At 35.4% G+C, this 20262-nt stretch overlaps 1 protein-coding gene across 6 annotated transcripts in view; it reads left to right on the top strand.

Annotated features, from left to right (window-relative positions):
• DPH6 (diphthamine biosynthesis 6) overlaps positions 1-20262 on the top strand; it is a 244527-nt gene that overhangs the window by 68872 nt on the left and 155393 nt on the right. For all 6 annotated transcript variants that reach the window (XM_039344452.1, XM_039344453.1, XM_039344454.1 and 3 more), the window contains exons 8-9: positions 1933-2020; positions 19728-19872. In XM_039344452.1, coding sequence (XP_039200386.1) covers positions 1933-2020; positions 19728-19872 — 233 coding nt within the window. The remainder of the gene's footprint in view (positions 1-1932; positions 2021-19727; positions 19873-20262) is intronic.

Genomic DNA, 20262 nt, shown 5'->3' with positions numbered 1-20262 from the left:
TTCTCTTTCATTCTCCCCCCCGCCCCCCCTCCCCCCCTTTTTTTACCATTTTAACATTAGCAAGTTAGAATGATAATGCTAAACATTTTGTTTGAATTGCTGAGGGATGCTTTAGAATGCTAATGTTTTGAACCTTTCCAGGTTGCCCCGAGTTATTTTTTTTCTATATATTCTTAAAATGTATGTATAGACATATGGAGAATTTATTATAACTATGTAAATTTGTCAGTATAATTATGGCAGAGAAGTTAGACTGCACGTATTAAGGAAAATATTTCAATGAAACCCTTTTCATCTGAATTTATGGAGTATCTGCTTTATCCCGTGTTCATATCAATAACTGCAATGAAGAAGGATCATTTGTTTATAGACCTCAAATGCCCCACTCAGGAGTAACCCCAGGTAGATACAGTTTGATAAAATTATCTGAGAAGTAGAGTATTTCAAGAAGAAAATTACCCTCCTGATAAATGTAGGAAATATTTCTGACTGAATGCATCAACTGCACTGTCTCATAAATAATATATGTAAATAAATAGTCTTACTCTGAAGATACATACTGTAGAATGTAAAGGGCCAGCAACCTTCTCAAACCTGATAATTTCCAGGTATGTTGGATTATATTTATTTGTTAAATTTATTTATTTATTTTTTACTTCTAATGCCAACTAGTACAGTCGTAAGTACATTGTTTGGCGATTATGAAATGTATATTCCAGCTTATGTGGAGGTCACCAAGTTGGGAAAAGTTGAGCTTTAAAAGATGTTATCTCCCCAAATCTTTTTGTTAGTTATGTTATGAATATTTCAGATTTCCTAGGTTTCTTTCTATAAAGTTATTTTAGTATAATGGCCATAAGTTTTCATATGAATCAAGGCTTAAGTACAAACCCTTTGAGTTCAGCTTCACTTCTGTTTTATTCCAAATGAATAAAGGATGTGATCCATTTGGTTTTCAAGGAAGCCATTTAACATATAGTGCTGAAATTCTTCAATGAGAACCCGTAGTGGGTATGAGCTGCCTTCTCAGGTAAGGCAGATATTTTCCATAAACACATGGTTCTTTGTGGTGATTCCCAATACCTTTCCTTTGGACTCCAAATCCCCCTCCCTTTCCTTTATATTCCAAACAGAACTTCCATCTGTCTTGGACTTTATAAGTGGCACCCATTCACAATATTTGGAGCAAAGACTAGTCATTTGTATCTGTTACTTATTAAAACCGAACCCAATTCAGACTGATTTAAATGCTATAAGTGGTAATATAATTACTAATAAAGGAGAATATTTGTAGCTTTGGGTTGACATGAGGGGGCCTTAGTGCTCTCTGAACTTGCTTGTTTTCTTCCAGACATTTCATTACCCAAACTAGGTAACATCATCAGTGCATCAGAGCACTGATAATCACTAATGATGATTTTTCCTAGGTGGGTAATGAAACATCTGCAAGAAAGCAAGCAATCTCATATAGCACCAAGGTAGTATCATTCTTATTTTATACATCTATGATATATAGTTCTGATTATTTATTTTTGTTTTGTGTATGGAGATCCTTAATTGTCCTGGTCATGATTGTCCCAAAGGTGCTTTTTCCAAAAGCCAACTAGACTTTTTTCTTTTTTTCTTTGAAAATGTTTCCAGTGAGAAACGTTTTCAAAGAATATAAATCCTTTGATTCCCCACTAGAAAAGTTTTCAAAGAAAAAAAACCAAGAAAGTCTTTGAAGAATATCAATCCTTCCATTCCCCACCAGTCAGTTAGAACTGAAAAAGCTTTTTAGATGAGAAGCAAAACATTTTCAAAGAAAAAAAAACCCAAGAAAGTCCAGTTGGCTTTTGGAAAAAGTACCTGTGGGTTATTTTTATATGTTTTGCTTTCAATACAACAATACAATTTATTTTTCAATACACTTTTAAAAATTTTGTATTATAGGGACTCATCAGAAGTGGTTGTACATTCAGCAGATGCATTTGCCCCTGTGGCTTATCTCCGCCTATTAAAGTTGCATTTGGAAGATAAGGCAAGTCCAACATTCAACAATTTTATTTAGATTGTCATTTAGAATCTCAGGGAAGATGCCATATATACTGGTAGGAAAATGATGGGTTTCTTTCTTCAAATAATTATTTATGTATTGGGCTGAAGAAGTGTTGTTTTACATTTACTGAGATGATATCTAGAAACAAAATGAATTTGTTTGAATTACAAATGATTGAGAAATTGTTCTTGAAAAACAGGAATGTGTTTGAAGCAGAGCCATCATTTGAGAAGATTCTGTTAGTTTTTGACTCTCTGTGTGTGTGTGTGTGTCCATGTGTTTATGTGTAATTTATATGTTTGAGTGAGATGTACAGACCGATGATATGTAGGAATATTTATTTTGAACAATATTTGCTGATTAGAAAAAGAATATGATTTGGTCATAATTTTATTGCAAGTAGAGGGGCACAATGGCTCATCAGTTAAGGACACTGAGCTTCAAGACCCGAGTGCTGTTCAATGGGTTGAGCTCCCATTATTTGTCCCAGCTGCTGCCCACCTAGCAGTTTGAAAGCATTTAAATGCACTTTGATGGGAAGATAACAGCATTCCATGTACCTCAGTGTCTGGCCACATGACCACGGAAATGTCTTTGGCAAGGCTGGCTCTCTAGGCTAAGAATTGGAGATGAGCACTGCCCCCTAGAGTTGGAAATGACTGGACAGGGGAAACCTTTATCTTTTAGTGTAAGTAAGCATAATAGTGAAATGACAGGATCAACTCACCAATCTCTCTTGAACAGAATTGTAGAGAATATAGATGATAGCCTTGTTATAGCCATAAAGACGACTTGCTTATGAGAAAGAAAATACAATTTTAGATCAAGTAATCCTAGCCCACCTCTTGCGTTAGAATCTTGCAGCAATTTATATTTAATTCTTATTTTCTTATTTTGCCATACAGATAGTTCTCAACTTACAACCATAATTGTGACTAGAATTTCTTGCGCTAAGCAACGTGGTTGTTAAGTGTGTCATGCCTGATTTTACAACCTTTTTTGTCATGTTATTAAACAAATCACTTCAATATTAAGTGAATCATGTGGTCATTAAACAACGCCAGCTTTCCCCATTGGCTTTTCTTGTCAGAAGATGGCTGAGAAGGTTGCAAATGGCGATTCCCTGAACCTGGGACATTGCAGCCATCATAAAATACATGCTGCCTGAATCACATGGCTGTGGGGATGCCGCAATGGTCATGTGAAGATCAATCATAAGTCACTGTTTTCAGTGCCATTGTAACTTCAAACAGTCATTATAGAAATCGTTGTAAGTCAAATATTTGTATACATTTAGAAATGTGTTTCTGATATTATTTAAATCAGTCACCCTGACTGGTATTATCTGGAATAAAAATGACATCCTAGATAAAGCATTCATTTTTATTACTGAAGTTCTACCCAACAATGACAACTGAATGGTTAGTCCTCAGCTTTGAAGTTATGACAAACCTGCCCCAAAGTACTTAAGACCCGGTTTTGAACTTCTGATGGTTGACCCTTCCCATACACACAGTTATATGACTGCATTTCTCACACTCATCAATAAAGTTGTAAAATTTGGTTGGTCATATGATGACTTGCTTTACCAACATCATGATTTATGACCATAATGGGCAAGCTCATTGCTTTGCAAATTGCCTTCTATTAAATGAAATTTTACAATTGGTTGTGACCAGTATAACAGTCATTCTGTGGTTGTAGCCATTATCTGAAAACTCCAAGTATGCTTACTGATCCCCAAAGTTGTAGAGCCTCTGACTTTCCGTGAATAATTTTCAATTCCATTGTGAGTTACAAAACTTTATGGGGCAATCTGAACCAGGAAAAACAAATACGGTAGTTATCATTGGAACTTTTCTTTGTGTTTGCCTCTAGCATTTTCTTTAAAATTCAGCTTCTTCATAGAAATATTTTCTTCGTCCCAAGACCATGTTCCTCATTTTCAAATATACACTCTTAGTACACACTGTACTGTGTTTGACAAAGATATTTTTTAGCTGTGCAAAGCTTTAAAATATTACTGTGAGACTAAAAATTATGCTGGCCAACTATGTGAAGTGAAACCAAATAAGCTGAATAAGAACACTCCTGGAGAGAGGATAAAAAAGTGGAAATATATTAATATTTCTTAGGGGCAGTGACTTTATTGCTCATGGCAAACTTGATGCTAAAATGCTTCATACATCACTACAAAGTGACAGGCTAGGGAAAATGAAAAACACAAAGCTTTACATAAATCAGGCAAAATCTTATTAAAATGCATAATATTTTATATAAGAATCAAGATTTTACTTTTATCTATTCAGAAGCTCTTTCCCTCTTCTTAGTAGATATTTAAGATTTTGTGAAAGACCCACAGTTTCAAGCTGTTTTATAGCAAATCATATTTCAGATTCGTTGTAGACAAAGCTGTCACGTTCTTTAAAAGCCAGCATTATGGAATTCTGATGTAGATTTTAGTGTATACAGTTAATGTCTTGTTTAAAACAGTTAATAAAATAATTGTTTATTTTGTGCTTTGATGGAATCATAGCAAAACCTATTATAATTTTCAGATTAATTTATTTTCTGTCAAGTTATGAATGAGTTCTATATTATTTATTCTATATACATTGAGTAAATTATTACCTTATAGACCCTACTTTTTAAGAATAAAATATTTCCCTCCCCCCCCCGGTCGCCCTATTTAAGAGTTTGATCACTTAAGACTAAGAAGTTGGTCATGTTGACAAGAGGCACATTTCATCTTGTCTTGATTCTCTTTATTCTTCTAAAACAGGAATAAAAGTTTTTTAACTTATTAAAATGCATTAACTCATTTTATGTAAAATATTCCATGCTTTCAAGCTAAGAACATGTTTTTAAGCATGTTTAAGACAGTTCACTCATTGAAATTTAAGCAGACTTAATTGTGCACCAATTTAAGGCAGATGTTAAGAATTGCTTAACTATTTAATCCTGTAATAAAAAGAGAAAAAAAATAGAATCCTAAAGTCAAAACAGTATATTTACTGTGCTTAATGGAAGTCTTAACATTCCAGAGCATTAGAGAATACTCATAGATATTATACTTGTATATGGGTTTTTGGATCTGTATGCTCAAACACATATGCATAAATCCTAAAACACAAACATTGCAGTCTGAATAGATTTAAAATGTAGAAGTCAGTAGATAAGATAAGATAACCTTTATTGTCCTTTTTTTTTACTGTGGGCACTGCGGCACACATCAAAAATGAAATTTAGTTGCCCACTCTCAAAGTGAAACACATACATGACACACACCTAAACATACTATATACAACATACGTATAGACCCACACCCCTACATATACATAACAAATATTAAATATTGTCCATCTTGAATATATAACGGAAGGAGGAAGCTTGAGAGTTCACAAGGTTAATGCTGTATGGAATGAAACTATGGCTGACTCTGGATGTTCTGCTATGGATACCACAAAGCCTCCTCCCAGAAGGTAACAAGGAAAACAGGTCGTGAAGAGGATGTGTAGTGTCCCAGATAATCTTATGGACCCTGCTCAAGCAATGCTTCTGTGCTATGTCGTGGATGGGAGGGAGGGAACTGCCAATGATCTTTTCAGCCATCCTCACCACTCTCTGCACCGCCTTCCTGTCTGAAGCAGTGATGCTTCTAAACCAGACTGTGATGCTGTATGACAAGATGCTCTAGATCGTCCCCTGAAGAAACTGGTAAGGATAGAAGAAGGAAGATGTGCTTTTCTCATGCGACGCAGAAAATGCAGGCGCTGCTGTGCCTGCTTCACCAATGTCTCGCTGTTGAGTGACTAAGCCAGCCTAGTTGTTAACTGCACACCCAGAATTTGATGCTGGTAACCATCTCCACAGGTGAATCATTAATGCATGGAGAAGTGTGGCTGTGCCTGTCTTTTTTGAAATCGACAATGATCTCTTTCTGGTATTTAAAACTAGGCTGTTTTCATAAATATAATATATGTTGTTTTCTAGCAGTGGTTTGCTGTTTGTTTTTTTTGTTTGTTTGTTTTTTGCAAAAATGCTTTAAGAACCTAGTCTTACCTTCAGGCTTGACATTCTCTAATCAGGTTTGCCTCTTCTTATCTTCCAAGCCAAATAGAGCAAGTTGCTGCTGAGACTGTATAGATTTAGCATTTGTAATTTGTTTTTCCTGAATAGAATAATTTGCCACTTTAATTTACAGGAATAAGCTACACTCATCTCAGTAGGACCTACAGTATCTCTAAATAAGGGTAATATATAAGGCCAACGTGGTCCCAGTAGTGGTAAGAGTACTTGGGACTGTGACTTCTAAGCTGTGAGAGTAGGTCCAACAGATCTCAGGAACAATATCAGAGCTCTCTGTTCCTGTGCTAGGAACAGCTCAAAATAGATGGGTACCTTAATACTCCTCGTTAATTGGTTCCAGGAGGCATGATGAGTGCCAAAAACAACAAGTACCAAACAAATTTTTCTCATAAGGGATAATGTAATAAATTTAATGCGTTCCCGAACGAAAGACAATGCACATTTTTAAGGTCATATGTAAAAAGATAGGATTGTATATCATAACTTTACATGAGAAATAAACCTAAAAATTAGTACATATTTAGAATAAATAAAATAAAAAATTCACTACCCATACTGATGAGAAAAAATGTGCAAAAATAGACAAAGTGACCACAGAAGCTAAGACTGCAAGGGGATGTGCACAGGGCAAGAACTACCTCGTGACTAAAGCATCACCCTTGTTTTGGCTGGAAAAGGTAGCGAGTCACAAGCCATCAACACAGACAAGTTCTAGTTTGCACTTGAGTAACGTATCGGGACATTTTCTCATCAAAATGTGTTGAGTACTAAATTTGTCGAGTTTCAAAGCACTTAAGACCCCTCAAATTCCCTGATCTTGGTAGAAGACCTGAGATTGAGGAAGACACATACCAGCTATAGGGGCGAGAAGGATTTTCTTTTTAATAGTATAAATATATAACATATACACTTATGTATCTAGCACAAAGAATGAAATTTGCACATACTGAGAATTCTTCAAACAAAAGCATAATCATAAAAGTTAAAACTTATAAATATGTTTATCCATGTTAAACAGATAAGAACATGTAAATAACGAATAATAGCTTAGCCTAATCACTGTTCTCTTACCTATGCTTTCTTTCTTTTTTCCCCTCCAAGCACATTTGTGTCTCTCCTCCCCATATCTATCATTTCTCCACTGACATTCTTCACTTGTCATTCACCCAGAGTTTACTAACCATTCCACTACACTGCTGTCAATCATTCCTAACTCACTCTTCAGTTACAATAGGAATGTAGCCATAGCCATTTAATTATTCTTGTCAAGTTACCAGCTCACATAAAGTCTGAATTTGCAAGATATGGTTGATTGCCACCAAGTCTTATGGCTTGAGAACTGTTTTCAGAGCTTCTTGTCAAAACTGCACATGGGGAAGCAAGGAGAAAATTGGTAGGTCTTTTTTTTTTAACGTCAGCTATATGCCTGATAAATAAACACAGTGATATTTTATGCTTGTTTTTAAGGCAGATGCACACATAATAGGAATAATGGAAATGTCACTGTTTACACATGTGCCTACAACATCCCCCGTAAGACTGAAATATTATACTTAAACATTTTTTTAAAAAAAAAACTGCTTGTACATTGCATGTACCCTGAGGGATAAACTCTGGATTCTTGTGATATGGAATTGTAGGCTTACATACCAAGAATTATTACTTCAATGAAGGTTATTTTAGCAAATACTAGTTCAAAGGGAAGAGAGGAATTTGTTCTGTCTGTGCTTTTCTGCGTAGCATCTTATAATTGAGAGGTTTATAGTGAGTGGAGTTTTTTGTTTTTTTTTTTGTTTTGTAAAAAAAAGGTCCAAATTTGGAACATGCTCCTACTTCTCCCAGTGAACGTTTATCCTTTGGATATATATGGCACCTCAAGATGCCTTCCAATTATTTTGCAGTCTGGACTGATTCTTTTTCTAGCTGGGGAATTCTGGAAGTTGAGAAAGACTGTTTTAGATGCATTATTGTTATAATATTCCTTCTTCCATTTTTCTTAAATGTTGGAAAAGGATAATGTGTGTTCATATTTTACGCATATAAAATGTTTTATTTGTACCAAAAATGTTCATCGTGGTGATATCAATAAATAGGGTCATCTCACATTATTCAATTAAAAAAATATTTTGGAGATCCATCTAGCTTATAGATAATTTTTTTTTAATCTTGAAACTCAGTCAAAGTTAGTGTAGAGAGGCATTATAACGTATAAAAAAGTAAATTATGAACTGTACAAAAAGTTCACTTGAATCTTTTTTCATAATTTATTATAATTGTAATAGAAATCCTATCTATGTGGACCAAATTAAACAAGAATTGTTGAGTGTACTGCTTGTTGAGTTCAGGATCCCTACATGTCATCTTTCTTAGTTATGTTTCACAGGTGTTTATTTTATATTCTCTCAACTGAATATTTTATAATCATTTGACAATGCCGGCTAGTCTGCATTAGTTCAATAATATGCCTGTGCTCGCTTCTGCTGTTCAGTATTGCATTTTCTTTAAATAAATCTCTTCATGTTTAACTACAAAGGCTCATTGGAAATTTGTTTTAGATCGTTTCTGGCAGCACAATGAGCCCTTGTGCCTCAGGTAGAATAACATTTTATTCACTGTTATGGTTTAATATCTTATCTTAGGACTTATGCATTTTTGCATAACAATTGAAAAAATCCTTCTTGCCTTTTTCATTACAACACAAAAAGATTATTTTTATCTACCGATTTTTATATGTAAAAAAAAACTTCTTAAAAGTACAGTTATTTGACTATCCTCCTTTAAAAGCATTTCTTATAAGCCATTGTGTTGTTCTGGTTGTCATCAACCTTCTGGGGGTAATGCCAATCAGTGTTTGATTGGGGGGGAAGAGATCCTGCCTGCAGCCTCAACCTCGTAGGGTGTCAAAAGGCTCAGCTCTCTCTCTCTCTCTCTCTCTCTCTCTTCTTTAACATCTTCATGAAGCTACTGGGGGATGTCATCTAACAATTTGGGGTGACTTATCATCAGAATGATGATGATGCCTGGCTTTACGTCTCGACAACAGGCGACTTAAGTGATCCCGTCAGTGTGCTGGACTTGGATAGAGTGCAGTACGCTTCAACTCAACCCAAGAAAAACTGAGCTTTTGGCCTTTGGACCTTCTGATTCTAAACATCTTCCATCTTTCATTCTGGATGACATGGCACTGCCTCAGGTGTACAATTTGGGGTCCTCCTGCTCTCAGCCCTTCTCCAAAGAGAAGCTAGCAACCCTGGCTGGGAGGGCCTTTATATACTGTGTTCCAGCTGTGCCTGTTCCTGGATTGGGAGCCCTTGTTCACAGTCATTCATAATAACGCCATGATTTTCTGTCTGGACAGTGCAAAGTGTTCTACCTGAAGTTGCCCTTGAAGAGCATTCAGATGCCTCAACTGATGCAGAATATGGCTGCATGGATAGTAAATGATTGCTACTATTAGGCACATAATATGTAAGCTGTATTGGCTGTCAGTTGATGTGCAAACTGTATTCCAGATCTGTCCTATCAAGTCCTACAGGGGACGCATTCTATGAGTCCCATTAGGTAAGGAATGTCCTCTGATAGGCAGTGTTTTTCTGCTGAAGCCAAGTCTCTGGAATATTCTCTTTCCAAAGATTATGTTGGCTCTGACCCTGGTAGTTTTCATAAGGCTCTAAAGACCTGGCTTTGCTGGACCTGAAGCCTGAGTGTGAAAATGACTTTTTTCAGTTGCTTTGTATTTTAATATTTATATTAATATTGGTATAAAATATTGGTATTTTAATATTTATATAGTCACACTTGTTGGTAAATGACTCTGGATGGCAAAGAAAATTTAAAATCAAGTAAAAACAATAGAAAAATATTACAATCAAAGCTTAATCAAAGAGTTGTTTACCAAGAAGTGTGGCTACATAAATTGTCCACATACATTCCTCTACTTAAGAGCAGATGATGTTCTAAGAGGCTGTTCATAAATCCATTTTGTTTGTAAATCTAAACAAGCATAAACATCAGTCTTGTGCATAATTCCAGATATTCACAGCTACTGCTATATATACTGTGCATAGTCACTACACAACGAAATTGTGAACATATGAGTGAACAGAAATCAGGAGAAAATAGGAAAGCGTTAGTGTATGGTCCATTTTATTCTGACTTCCAGAATCTTCTCGATTGATGTTGCAGAAAGATTTGTTCATTGTAACTAGAACTTTGTAAATAGTCGTGTCTGTAAATAAATAAATAAAATACAATAAGTGCAGGTGTTGTAGTCCATTTAGTCCAACCCAGGGTTTGATGGAAGAAATCTGGATTAGGATAATCCCTAACAGATATGCAATCTCTGCAGCAAGACTTCTAGCAGGGAAAAAGCCATTTCTGATTGCCATTAGTTATGCTGTTAATCTTATTTTACCATTCAGAAGTGTCTCCAAGGGTTCTGTCAAGTTATACCCTCCTGTAACTTCAGCCTACTAGGATTAATCCTCCCTTAGTAGGAGTAATTGAAAATAAATAATTGTTCTTCATATATATGAAGGATATTACTATACCAGCCTTTTCTGTTATTGCCTCTAAAGGCTAAAGCATACTCAGTTCTATTTTCAATAAACAATCCACTGAGTTAATATCCGGCCTTGTTAAATACTTTGAAATCCCATCAATTTAAGTGAAAAAGCTGTAATGCGTATGCGAGTAATACACAAACCTTCATGGCTGATTGCTATGTAAAATGGAATCGCTTTGGACCCCATTGGGTTTGAGTTGTGATTAATAATTCATTGCAACAAGCAGAAATTGACATAAGTGGATATAAAATGAGCTGCATGATGATTTTGCCAACACCAAGAAACTGTTTATCTGTTTTTCTTCATGACATGCTCCCTAGGTTGAAAGAAATCAACTTCATAAAAGGTTTGTTGTTGTATAGTAAGACATCTTCTGATGGACCTCAGAACTGTTGCTGTATAATCATAATATGAAACAGAAACCAAATGAGGAACACAAAGAAGGCAAATTTCATTTTGATTAGGGGGAGAAAGGTTGGGAAAATGATCCATTGATGTAGGGGATAACACAGAAAGGGACTGATGAAAAATAATTCTGATTTTTATTTATCTGTCTGTGGAAAATAGTATTTTATACTGAATAGTGGGATTGCATAAATTATTATGGAAGATCTTTTGATTGCTTTCAGTTCATTTTATATTGTAGACTTGCTTTTCTTTGGTTTCACTGGTTTATAGGAGAAAGCCATGGAAATGAAAGTAGCTTAGCTTTACCAGAATTGGGTCATTAATAAAGGAAAATTAAGTACTGAGTATTAATTGGCTCCAGTTTCCAAGAAACAGCTTCAAATAAAAATTACATCAAAATAATTCAAAATTATGAGGGGTATGTGTGATTATGCTCCACAATGAGAATGGTGCCACACCAATCATTATCTATTTATCTTTTTATTGATACCAATAATATAATTTTCCATTCATTTATTGTTTTTCAAGTAACATTTTCATGCTTTTTGTATGAAAAACTGACAGGCTCTAACATCAGATTAAATGATAAGGTTCCACTGTTGTAATCTGGAGCCCAGTAGCTCTGCCTTAGTCTTAGGCAATTCCAAACCCCTGACCAGGTCATTTAATTCACTCTGTGAAATTAGATGTGATTCAGGAGGAGAATATGGTGGGCTAAAGTTTGGATCAGCTTCATCCTGTTCATCACCTTTCTCATCATCTGAGTCTAGAGAATAGGATTCTGGTGGATCTGGAATTGGCAAGTCCTTGCCATGGGGAACAGGACACAGTGCAGATGGAATGTTTGGATATTCCACGGTCCACTTCTTCTTTCCTGAGATCCCTTTTGCAATTGGGGGAACCGTGCAAAAATAACAGTTGCTACTATGATTGGTGGGTTCCCGCCACACCATTGGAACTGCAAAAGGCATGGACTTTTTCTTCTTGTTTAGCCAATGATATAGATAAGTTGCACATGTAATACAACAATAATGAGGGGCCCAATTTTTGTCCTGATCCCCTATTTTGCATCCAAAATATACGTGGTATGCCTTTTTTTTTACCACTGCTGTCGTACTGCACTTTTGAGATGCAAATGTAACCTCTCCACAAATGTAGCAGAAGTTATTTGCATTGTTTACACAGTTTTGTGGCATCTTGGCTTCTGAGGGAAAATATCATGCACCTGTTCCTGAGAAATGTTAGGCAATAACACTTTCATAAGCCACCAGATGTAACTGCATGTGATGCGTTGATCTGACCAAGACAAATGTACCTTGCAATAAAAGAACGATAAATTACAGTTAGTTAATAGTCTTTAGTCTCAAAATGAAGATAAATTTATACACTTCCATGTGGTACCATTTTCATTGATCTACCGTACTTTGTCGAGAAGTTACGAGGCATTATGATCATTAGACACTATCTTCCTTTGTAGGCAAATATACTCGCCTCTGTATAAATCTTTATTGTGAAGTATCTTGAAAACTTTAGTCAACCAGCACCTTTATTGCTTGTTTTTTAATTCATCTAATCAAAATATGTAAGAATTAACACATTTTATCTCAGAGGTCGATAATTTCCCAAAATTTGTAGACCAGTGTTTAGTATTTTCATAATAAAAGAGCCTAAGAAATGAAAAAAGTTCATGGTTAGAAATTGCATCTAGAAATAAGCTTTTGCATATCTGTATTCTAACAAGGGAGTTGTTTTCTTGTATACTAAGGTCAAGGATTATAGGACAATCTGAAAGACATACTAAACCAAGTTCTGATAAAACAAAAAATAATTGATAATATTATGACCTCTTTAGAGCTACTTAGAGAGAACTTCTTTAGGAACAGAGTTTTACAGCCTTACTGTATGCCACTAAAAATAAATTCCATCTATCTGATTATTTTGAACATGCTTTCCTACTTTCTGACTCATCCTTTCCTAATGGAGAAAGTATAAGCCCGTGGTGGCGAACCTATGGCACGCGTGCCACAGGTGGCACACAGAGCCCTCTCTATGGGTTCGTGTGCCATCGCCCCAGTCCTAGGCCTTCAGCTGGGTTTTATAAAACCTTTTCACTTTAGGCCACCGCCCCTGTGTGCAAAAAAAAAAGTTTCAATCAATCAATCAATTTCAGCTTCTCGCTGGAAAAAAAAAGATCTCACAAAGTTGGAATTGATTGATTGAACTTTTTAGTCCCACCCAGTCTGCCGTTATCACCGCAGCCATGCCCACCCAATGGGCCACACCCACCCAACTGGCCACACCCACCCAATGAGCCACACCCACCTGGCACCCGACGATACATAAGTGGGTTTTGGGTTGAAGTTTGGGCACTCAGTCTCTAAAAGGTTCACCATCACTGGTATAAACACCTCTTTGATTTAAACCAGGGGTGTCAAACTGCCGGCCCACGGGCCGGTTTCATCATACCGGAGCCATGGCCACCCCATTGCCAGCAATGTCGAAAAAGCTCTGGTACATCATGTGATGTCGCGAGTTTGACATGCCTGATTTAAACAAATTATATTTTCATCATTTGTTGAACTAAGGTTTCTATTCAAAAAAGAGTTCAGTTATATTATTTGGGGGGAAAGGCATATCAAAGTTCCTTGTTTGAAAGTGACACGAATTTTTCATTTTGAAAGTTTTTAACTCATAATCACTGCTGCTTTTCACACTTTATGATGCTGATATATCTGTAGGCTTTAATCACAGATGGATTCTCCTTTTCTTTCTCGGGAAGAAGCTATTATTGCTCAAAGAGTATAAATATAATATTTATATTGAAAATGCTTAATTTTTATAGGAAAGAATAAGGGAAACCCAAGTTTTTTTTAAAAAAAGAAATACTTAAATAGAATAAGAAACAGCTTGCCTGTGTTTGATTAACACTGTATGTTATTTTTAATATAAATTTTATTTTAAATTGGGGACAGGGTAGGTTTTGCATTGTCATTCAGTCTGTATCTAGTTTTTAGGTTTTAGCCAGGCCCCCTTTAAAAAAATATTCAGAAATGATTTTGGCTATTGATCTTTTCCATAGAAGTTTGTGATTATTTCCCCCTAGTGCTTGTTGTTTTGACATTAGTTACACCTAGGGGATTGCTTCCCTGAGTAACTACAGAAAATCAGAGAATGTTGTAATGAACACAGTGTTAAAGGCCATTTTCGTATGCTGTGTTTAGGTGTCTATTAGCTTATACTAATTAATAGAGTAAAAATATTTATTCCTTTAAAAATATTAAAAATATAAAAAAGAGAAGGAATGTCTGAAAAAGTTTGTTCTGTCATTCCTACTCTCTCAAAAACTATATAGTTTTCTTACTTATTTTTCTGCCAGACTACATAAATTCATATGCTGCCCGTATCACTGTTAAAACAATTTTGGGCAGCTTTACATATTCCCAACTCGTTGCTGCAAATCAGTTGTATAATTCTCCTTTTGTTGATGTATGATCATTCTTTTTATTAACTGCAGGTCCTGAGAAATCTTCAGCTTTTTCTATCTTGATAGATTCCAAAGCCTAGAAATACAGCCAAGAAGAAGATTTGCATAATTAACATACTGTAGGTCCAAACTATGTGAGTTAATGTTTGAACTCCTGAGTTGCACCTCCAGCGGCAAGATGATTGTAACCATCCCTTATTAAACATTTACTAAGGTGTCTAATATACATGAAATAAAATGTTTTGATGTATTAGCTTCATTTTAAGATCATAGGAAACTAATTTTATGTTCTCCAAAGTGACCGTCCATTGGATTACTGAACAAGACATTTTACCATATTTTCCGGCGTATAAGACGACTTTCTAAGCATGCAAATCGGCTCCGAAGTCAGGGGTCGTCTTATACGCCGGGTCGTCTTATATGCCGGAAAATACGATAACTTATTATGCCATAGGAGGTGTATATGTAACTTTGATTTCATCAGTTTCTTTAAAAATGAATTACTGGTTAGGAGACACAGTTACTTCTTCCCAAATTACCAACTACTGTGGATTTTCAGAAATAGCAAGAGCATCTAGACCAGGCCTCCACAACCAAAAACCTATGGGCCCCATGTCAATACCATGCAGCCTTGCTGGCATTTTTTTAAAAGCTCAGCACATCCACTTCTAGTGAATGAACCAGGAAAGATCTACTGCTGTCACCAGGAAAGATCTACTGCTGCCATTCCCCAAAATTGGCAGCCAACATCCTCCAGTTTCTTCAGGCTTCATCAACACCACCAGCTCCATTGCTATTAGAATCCAGTATTACAGGCTAATTCTGCCAACTGCCAGCAGTTCGATCCTGACCCGCTCAAGGTTGACTCAGTAAAATGAGGACCCAGATTGTTGGGGGCAATATGTTGACTCTGTAAACCATTTAGACAGGACTGTAAAGCACTGTGAACAGGTATAGAGGTCTAAGTGCTATTGCTTGCTTTTCTTTGTGCCCTGATGTTGTTTTTAATTTATCAATGTGGCCCTTATCCCTCTCCAAGTTGCATAGGCCTTAGCTAGACCAAATGGATTATATATGCAGAAGTTTAAGGAAACAAAATGTGGCATTTTAGATCCAAACCCAGATGTGCACTTCAGAACAAGGGGGAGTGCCTATGCCATACTTATCAGATTCTTCTTAAATGCTCCTTTTCCTGAACTTGCATGATAGCCACACAAACCAAGTACACTAGACATTTGAGATAAGGAGGCACTGATAGCATGCTCACGCTTGCTTCAAAACCACTTGTTTGCATCTCTTTCACTCTTACACATATATCCCATAGATAATTCACCTTCTGTATGAGCCTAGAACAGACATAGGAGGAGGAGCAGATGAAGCATGCATCTACACAAACAATCTGAAACCTCCCTTTGGCTTCATATTTAAATCACTTACACATCTTTCCTTAAATTGAATAATCAGTACCAAAACATGCTGAGATAGTAAATCAAGCTTTATATGCTAATTTTTGGTCTGTTTAAATAGTTCTTTCTACACACACACACACACACACACACCACATTTCACAAATCATCTTTTGATAGTTCACTTCGATATGCTACAGAACATACAGTCTCTGGTGAAGAAGAGAACTAGAACTCAAAATATGGGAAATTAAGAAATTGGTTTTGATGTTACATTCATATTGTAGAAGAAATGACCAGATGGATCATCAGCCATGATGTGCGTGCATATGTGTGTGCGTGCATGAGAGAGAGAGAGAGAGAGATTATGTCCTGCTTAAATTTTGTCATGTTGGAAGCGAAGAATGTTATTTAGCCACAAAATCTTTATTCCTGTATAGGGGACAAAGCAAATATTTCATATAAATAAAATCAGTGATTAGTGAGAAAATGTGCCTAGCAAACAAGATCAGATTTTATGTATAAGACGATCAGAAACTGACAGGTAAGAAGATTTTATTCATTGCTTTTTAAAACAAATAATTCCTATCCAGCTTCTTAGAGCATAAAATCTTCTGTTAATCTCCATTGGATCAAAGTAGCTTAAAAATGTAAAACATAAAAGAAAGTAAGAAAGATTCTCATTTCTATTTTTAGAAGGTAGTTTAAAAGACTACTGGCTCATAAACCCTTCCCACTTTGGATTCAGTCATTGTCTTTGGGAGTTGCTGGGCAGTACAGAAAAGTAGCCCCAGTAGAATAGTAGAAGCTATTTATAACCAGTGAAATGTTGGCAGGTTGCATGTTTCCATTTCCATTTGCATAAGAAATCCATTCTTGGTGAAATGTTTGTAGACAAAAGTGTATTTATGTGCCAGTTGGATCTTTTATCTTTTCAATAATGTGTAATTATTTTTTTTCACTTTGTATTTAAAATATATATCAACAGCATCACAGATTTTTATGGAGAAGGGCTAAAGATATATCCATTATTAAGAAATTCAGCTTCATATATTCAATAGTTCCTCTTCCATTTCTGTTTCTTTTTGTATGAATTACAGTATATAGTTATATAGACAGTGCTTTTTTTGTAAAAAAAAAAAAAAGTGCCAGAACTCACATGTGTCATACAACCCACCTTGCCTACCCTACAAGTTTCCATCCAAAAAAGGTGCCAGAACTCCGTTCTGGGCGTTCTATGACAAAAAAACCCTGGGTGTAGATGTTACCTATTCATAAGATAAGTGTCCTGTATGTGAAGGCACTCACAATGAAGCCTGTGCATGGTCTCCCACAAACATTGTTTAAATGAAAAGAGTATCACTTCAGAAAGCAAGAAGAGATTAGCAGACCCGTTTCTGTCCAACTTTAGACTTTCATGTTCTGTTCCAGAGAATTGCCATCACTTTTAGATGCTTGTAAGAGCAAGTTTCTTGTATTCAGAAATAAAAATCTCCAAACAAAACATTGAGGCTGCTGATTATGCTTGCTTTTTGCTAATTATCCTTCTTTTTTAAAACCATGAGTGAAATATGAGACAGGTAGCAAGTTTACAGGGGTTCAGTTGTGAACTATCTTGCAACTATGCCTGATTATATGTTGAACAACTTTTTCTGTTTTGATGGAACAGGCCTGAAAGTTAAGAAACCTCTTTCAGTCTCTCTCAGTATTTGTGGATAAAAGAAGAAAAATAAACGGCAAATTATATTTATTTTATGGCTTCCCCTCACCCCAATTCTCTTTGTGTTTTCGTGATGCAAAGTGGGATTCCTAGAAGAATAGTAAATCATGTGTTATCCTCTCTCACATTTTGAATTATGTGTCAAAGACTTGGGTCAAGGAAAGTAGGAATTGGATGAGTGAAATAGGAAACTATTGTAAAATATTGTGGGTTGCTTCTGCATGGTTGTTACTTCTGTTCTATGAAGCAGGTAAATCTATGTAAGCCTGGGGAAAGTTGGTGTTAACTCTTTATGAAAGAAACATTGCCATTTTCTCAGCCCTAAGAACAGAAATCCCCACAGTTATATTTGCTTGTATGAAGGTATTACAAAACAGCTTTATTAAAAATCTTACTTTCTAGATTTCTGTTTTTCCAATCCTAGTCCAACAATTTAAAAAAAGCCATGGTTTTTAAGTTTGTTTCAATCTTTTATAATTTTAATCAGTTATAATTGTTTTATATCCATTTTAAAAAAGTATAGCATTGATTATACTGTCAGCCACTCAGAGTCACCTTGAACTGTTAGAGGAATGACATATAAATTCGATAAATAAACTCATAAATATAGGCACTACACCAAACTGGTTGTAAAAATATACCCATGAATGGTTACCTACACTTAAACTACTCCTTACTAGTAATTTCAGCCCAGCCAATTGATTATCTCATAGGTAGGGTAAATGTCTAAATGAAATAAGAATTATTTTATTGAATTTGAATAACTGACCATGTTTCAGAGCTAAGGGATGAATATATTGGCCATCCTCAGATAGTAATTGATTTTTTCTGAATTATATATTTTTTTTAAAAAAATGGGACACTAGTTTCAGGAATTTGAATTCATTTTTATTATTGATTTGCCTCTTGCTGTAATTGTATACTAGGGTCCCCATGTTTAACAAATTAAAACATAAAACCTGAATAAAGCAGAACAAATAAAATATATAAAGTCCTAATAAAAATTACAACCTATCCAATCTAAGACCTATGTCCACTGTGTTTTTATACCAAACAATTCTGTATTATCAGTTTTTGGTATATATCAGAGTTGTCTCCAATTTATTCTCTAAATCCATATTGGGATCCTAGTCTTACCATCAGAAAATAGTTATTTGTCTTATGGACAAAGATATAGTATTGTGGGCCTTTGGATATGTCTTTGAAAAAATGCTAATGGCCACTGCTTTTCTCATACATATCATCTGTAAACTACATATCATTTCAAAGTAAAGTGAATACTGAAACTGTCCTTAGTTCCAAAAATGTTAATTTGTGTTATACTATGAATGGGTTTTTGTGCATCAGACAAGGATTCATCAAGATCAGTATAGTTTCAAAGGAAATGGCCTGTGGCAGACAATACGTAGCTCACCAGAAGCTTTCCAGCATTCTGTCTTTTGTTTGCTAATACTGTGGATTATGTTAAATGCTTTTTGTGAGTAAAATACTATAGTTTTAGTAATAATTGCTTTTCTACCAGAAAGATGGAGAAAGAAATACCTGATCCACACCAGAAGAGGGCAGCAGATAGCGGCAGGAACTTGTTGAATTCACTTTGAAAACTTATTTATCTTTTTATTTGTTTTTTAAAAGTTAAATAGATATATATTGTTGAAAGTTTAAGGTTGCATTTAAAGCATTTTCTTGTCTCCATTACCATTAACATGATGAATGTTTCCATGTGTACTACTGATTTGCATTGTTTTATCTATATAACGATTCCCTGTTAATTGTACTAAGTAAATTAAATCATTACATAGTGCTGTTCTCTTAGGTTGCAATTCAGTTTTATGTCTGTGAGATCATTGATCTCCAAGAAAGTATGCTCTCTGCTGGAAACACATTCTCAGTAATAAGTAACAACTTCTTGCTTTCTCGCTAAAACAGGAGGGACCTACTCTTGATCACTGACGAGCTTTTTATCCAAGAATTAGAATTTGTAGATAACCCGTGTTGCAATATTTCTTTTAATTAGGCACAGTTTGGGGGCAAACTTCTGCCTGGGAAATGTTCATGTGACACAGAAGAAATTGAAGACAGTGCCTGGCTACCTTCAGATGAGATAAAGGAAACTCCTTGCATTACGTGGCAGTTTTTAAGACCAAATTTTGCACAAGAAAGTAAGTTTTTGGCTTGCCTTAACCACTATGACATTTGGTAACAATTTTTTTTATTTCTGATTGTATAATTTATCTCATGGAGAGGAAAATTTTACTATTTTTAACAGCATCAACATAGCATTCAATAGTTGATATTCTCAGTAACTTTGTATTTGAAACAGTTCACCCCTTAGATTGGATTTATAGTAGATCTTTCTTTATATTTATTACTGTCACTTGCATCCTGATTTAATTAGAATATAAGATTCCCACAAGATTTATAGTCTCCCACTCTTAGGATGTTCCAGAAGTTGGGTGGTGTTCATTACTCTCACCATTGAATAGAAATAGGGATAGAAAATGCATACATATATTCTCATTGGAGTTAATAAGCTACAGCAGCCATTACTA

This window comes from Crotalus tigris, unplaced genomic scaffold, assembly GCF_016545835.1.
Source record: "Crotalus tigris isolate CLP2741 ecotype Arizona unplaced genomic scaffold, ASM1654583v1 scf7180000017916.3911339, whole genome shotgun sequence".
Lineage (NCBI taxonomy): Eukaryota > Metazoa > Chordata > Lepidosauria > Squamata > Viperidae > Crotalus > Crotalus tigris.
This window is presented reverse-complemented; position numbering and strand designations above follow the sequence as displayed.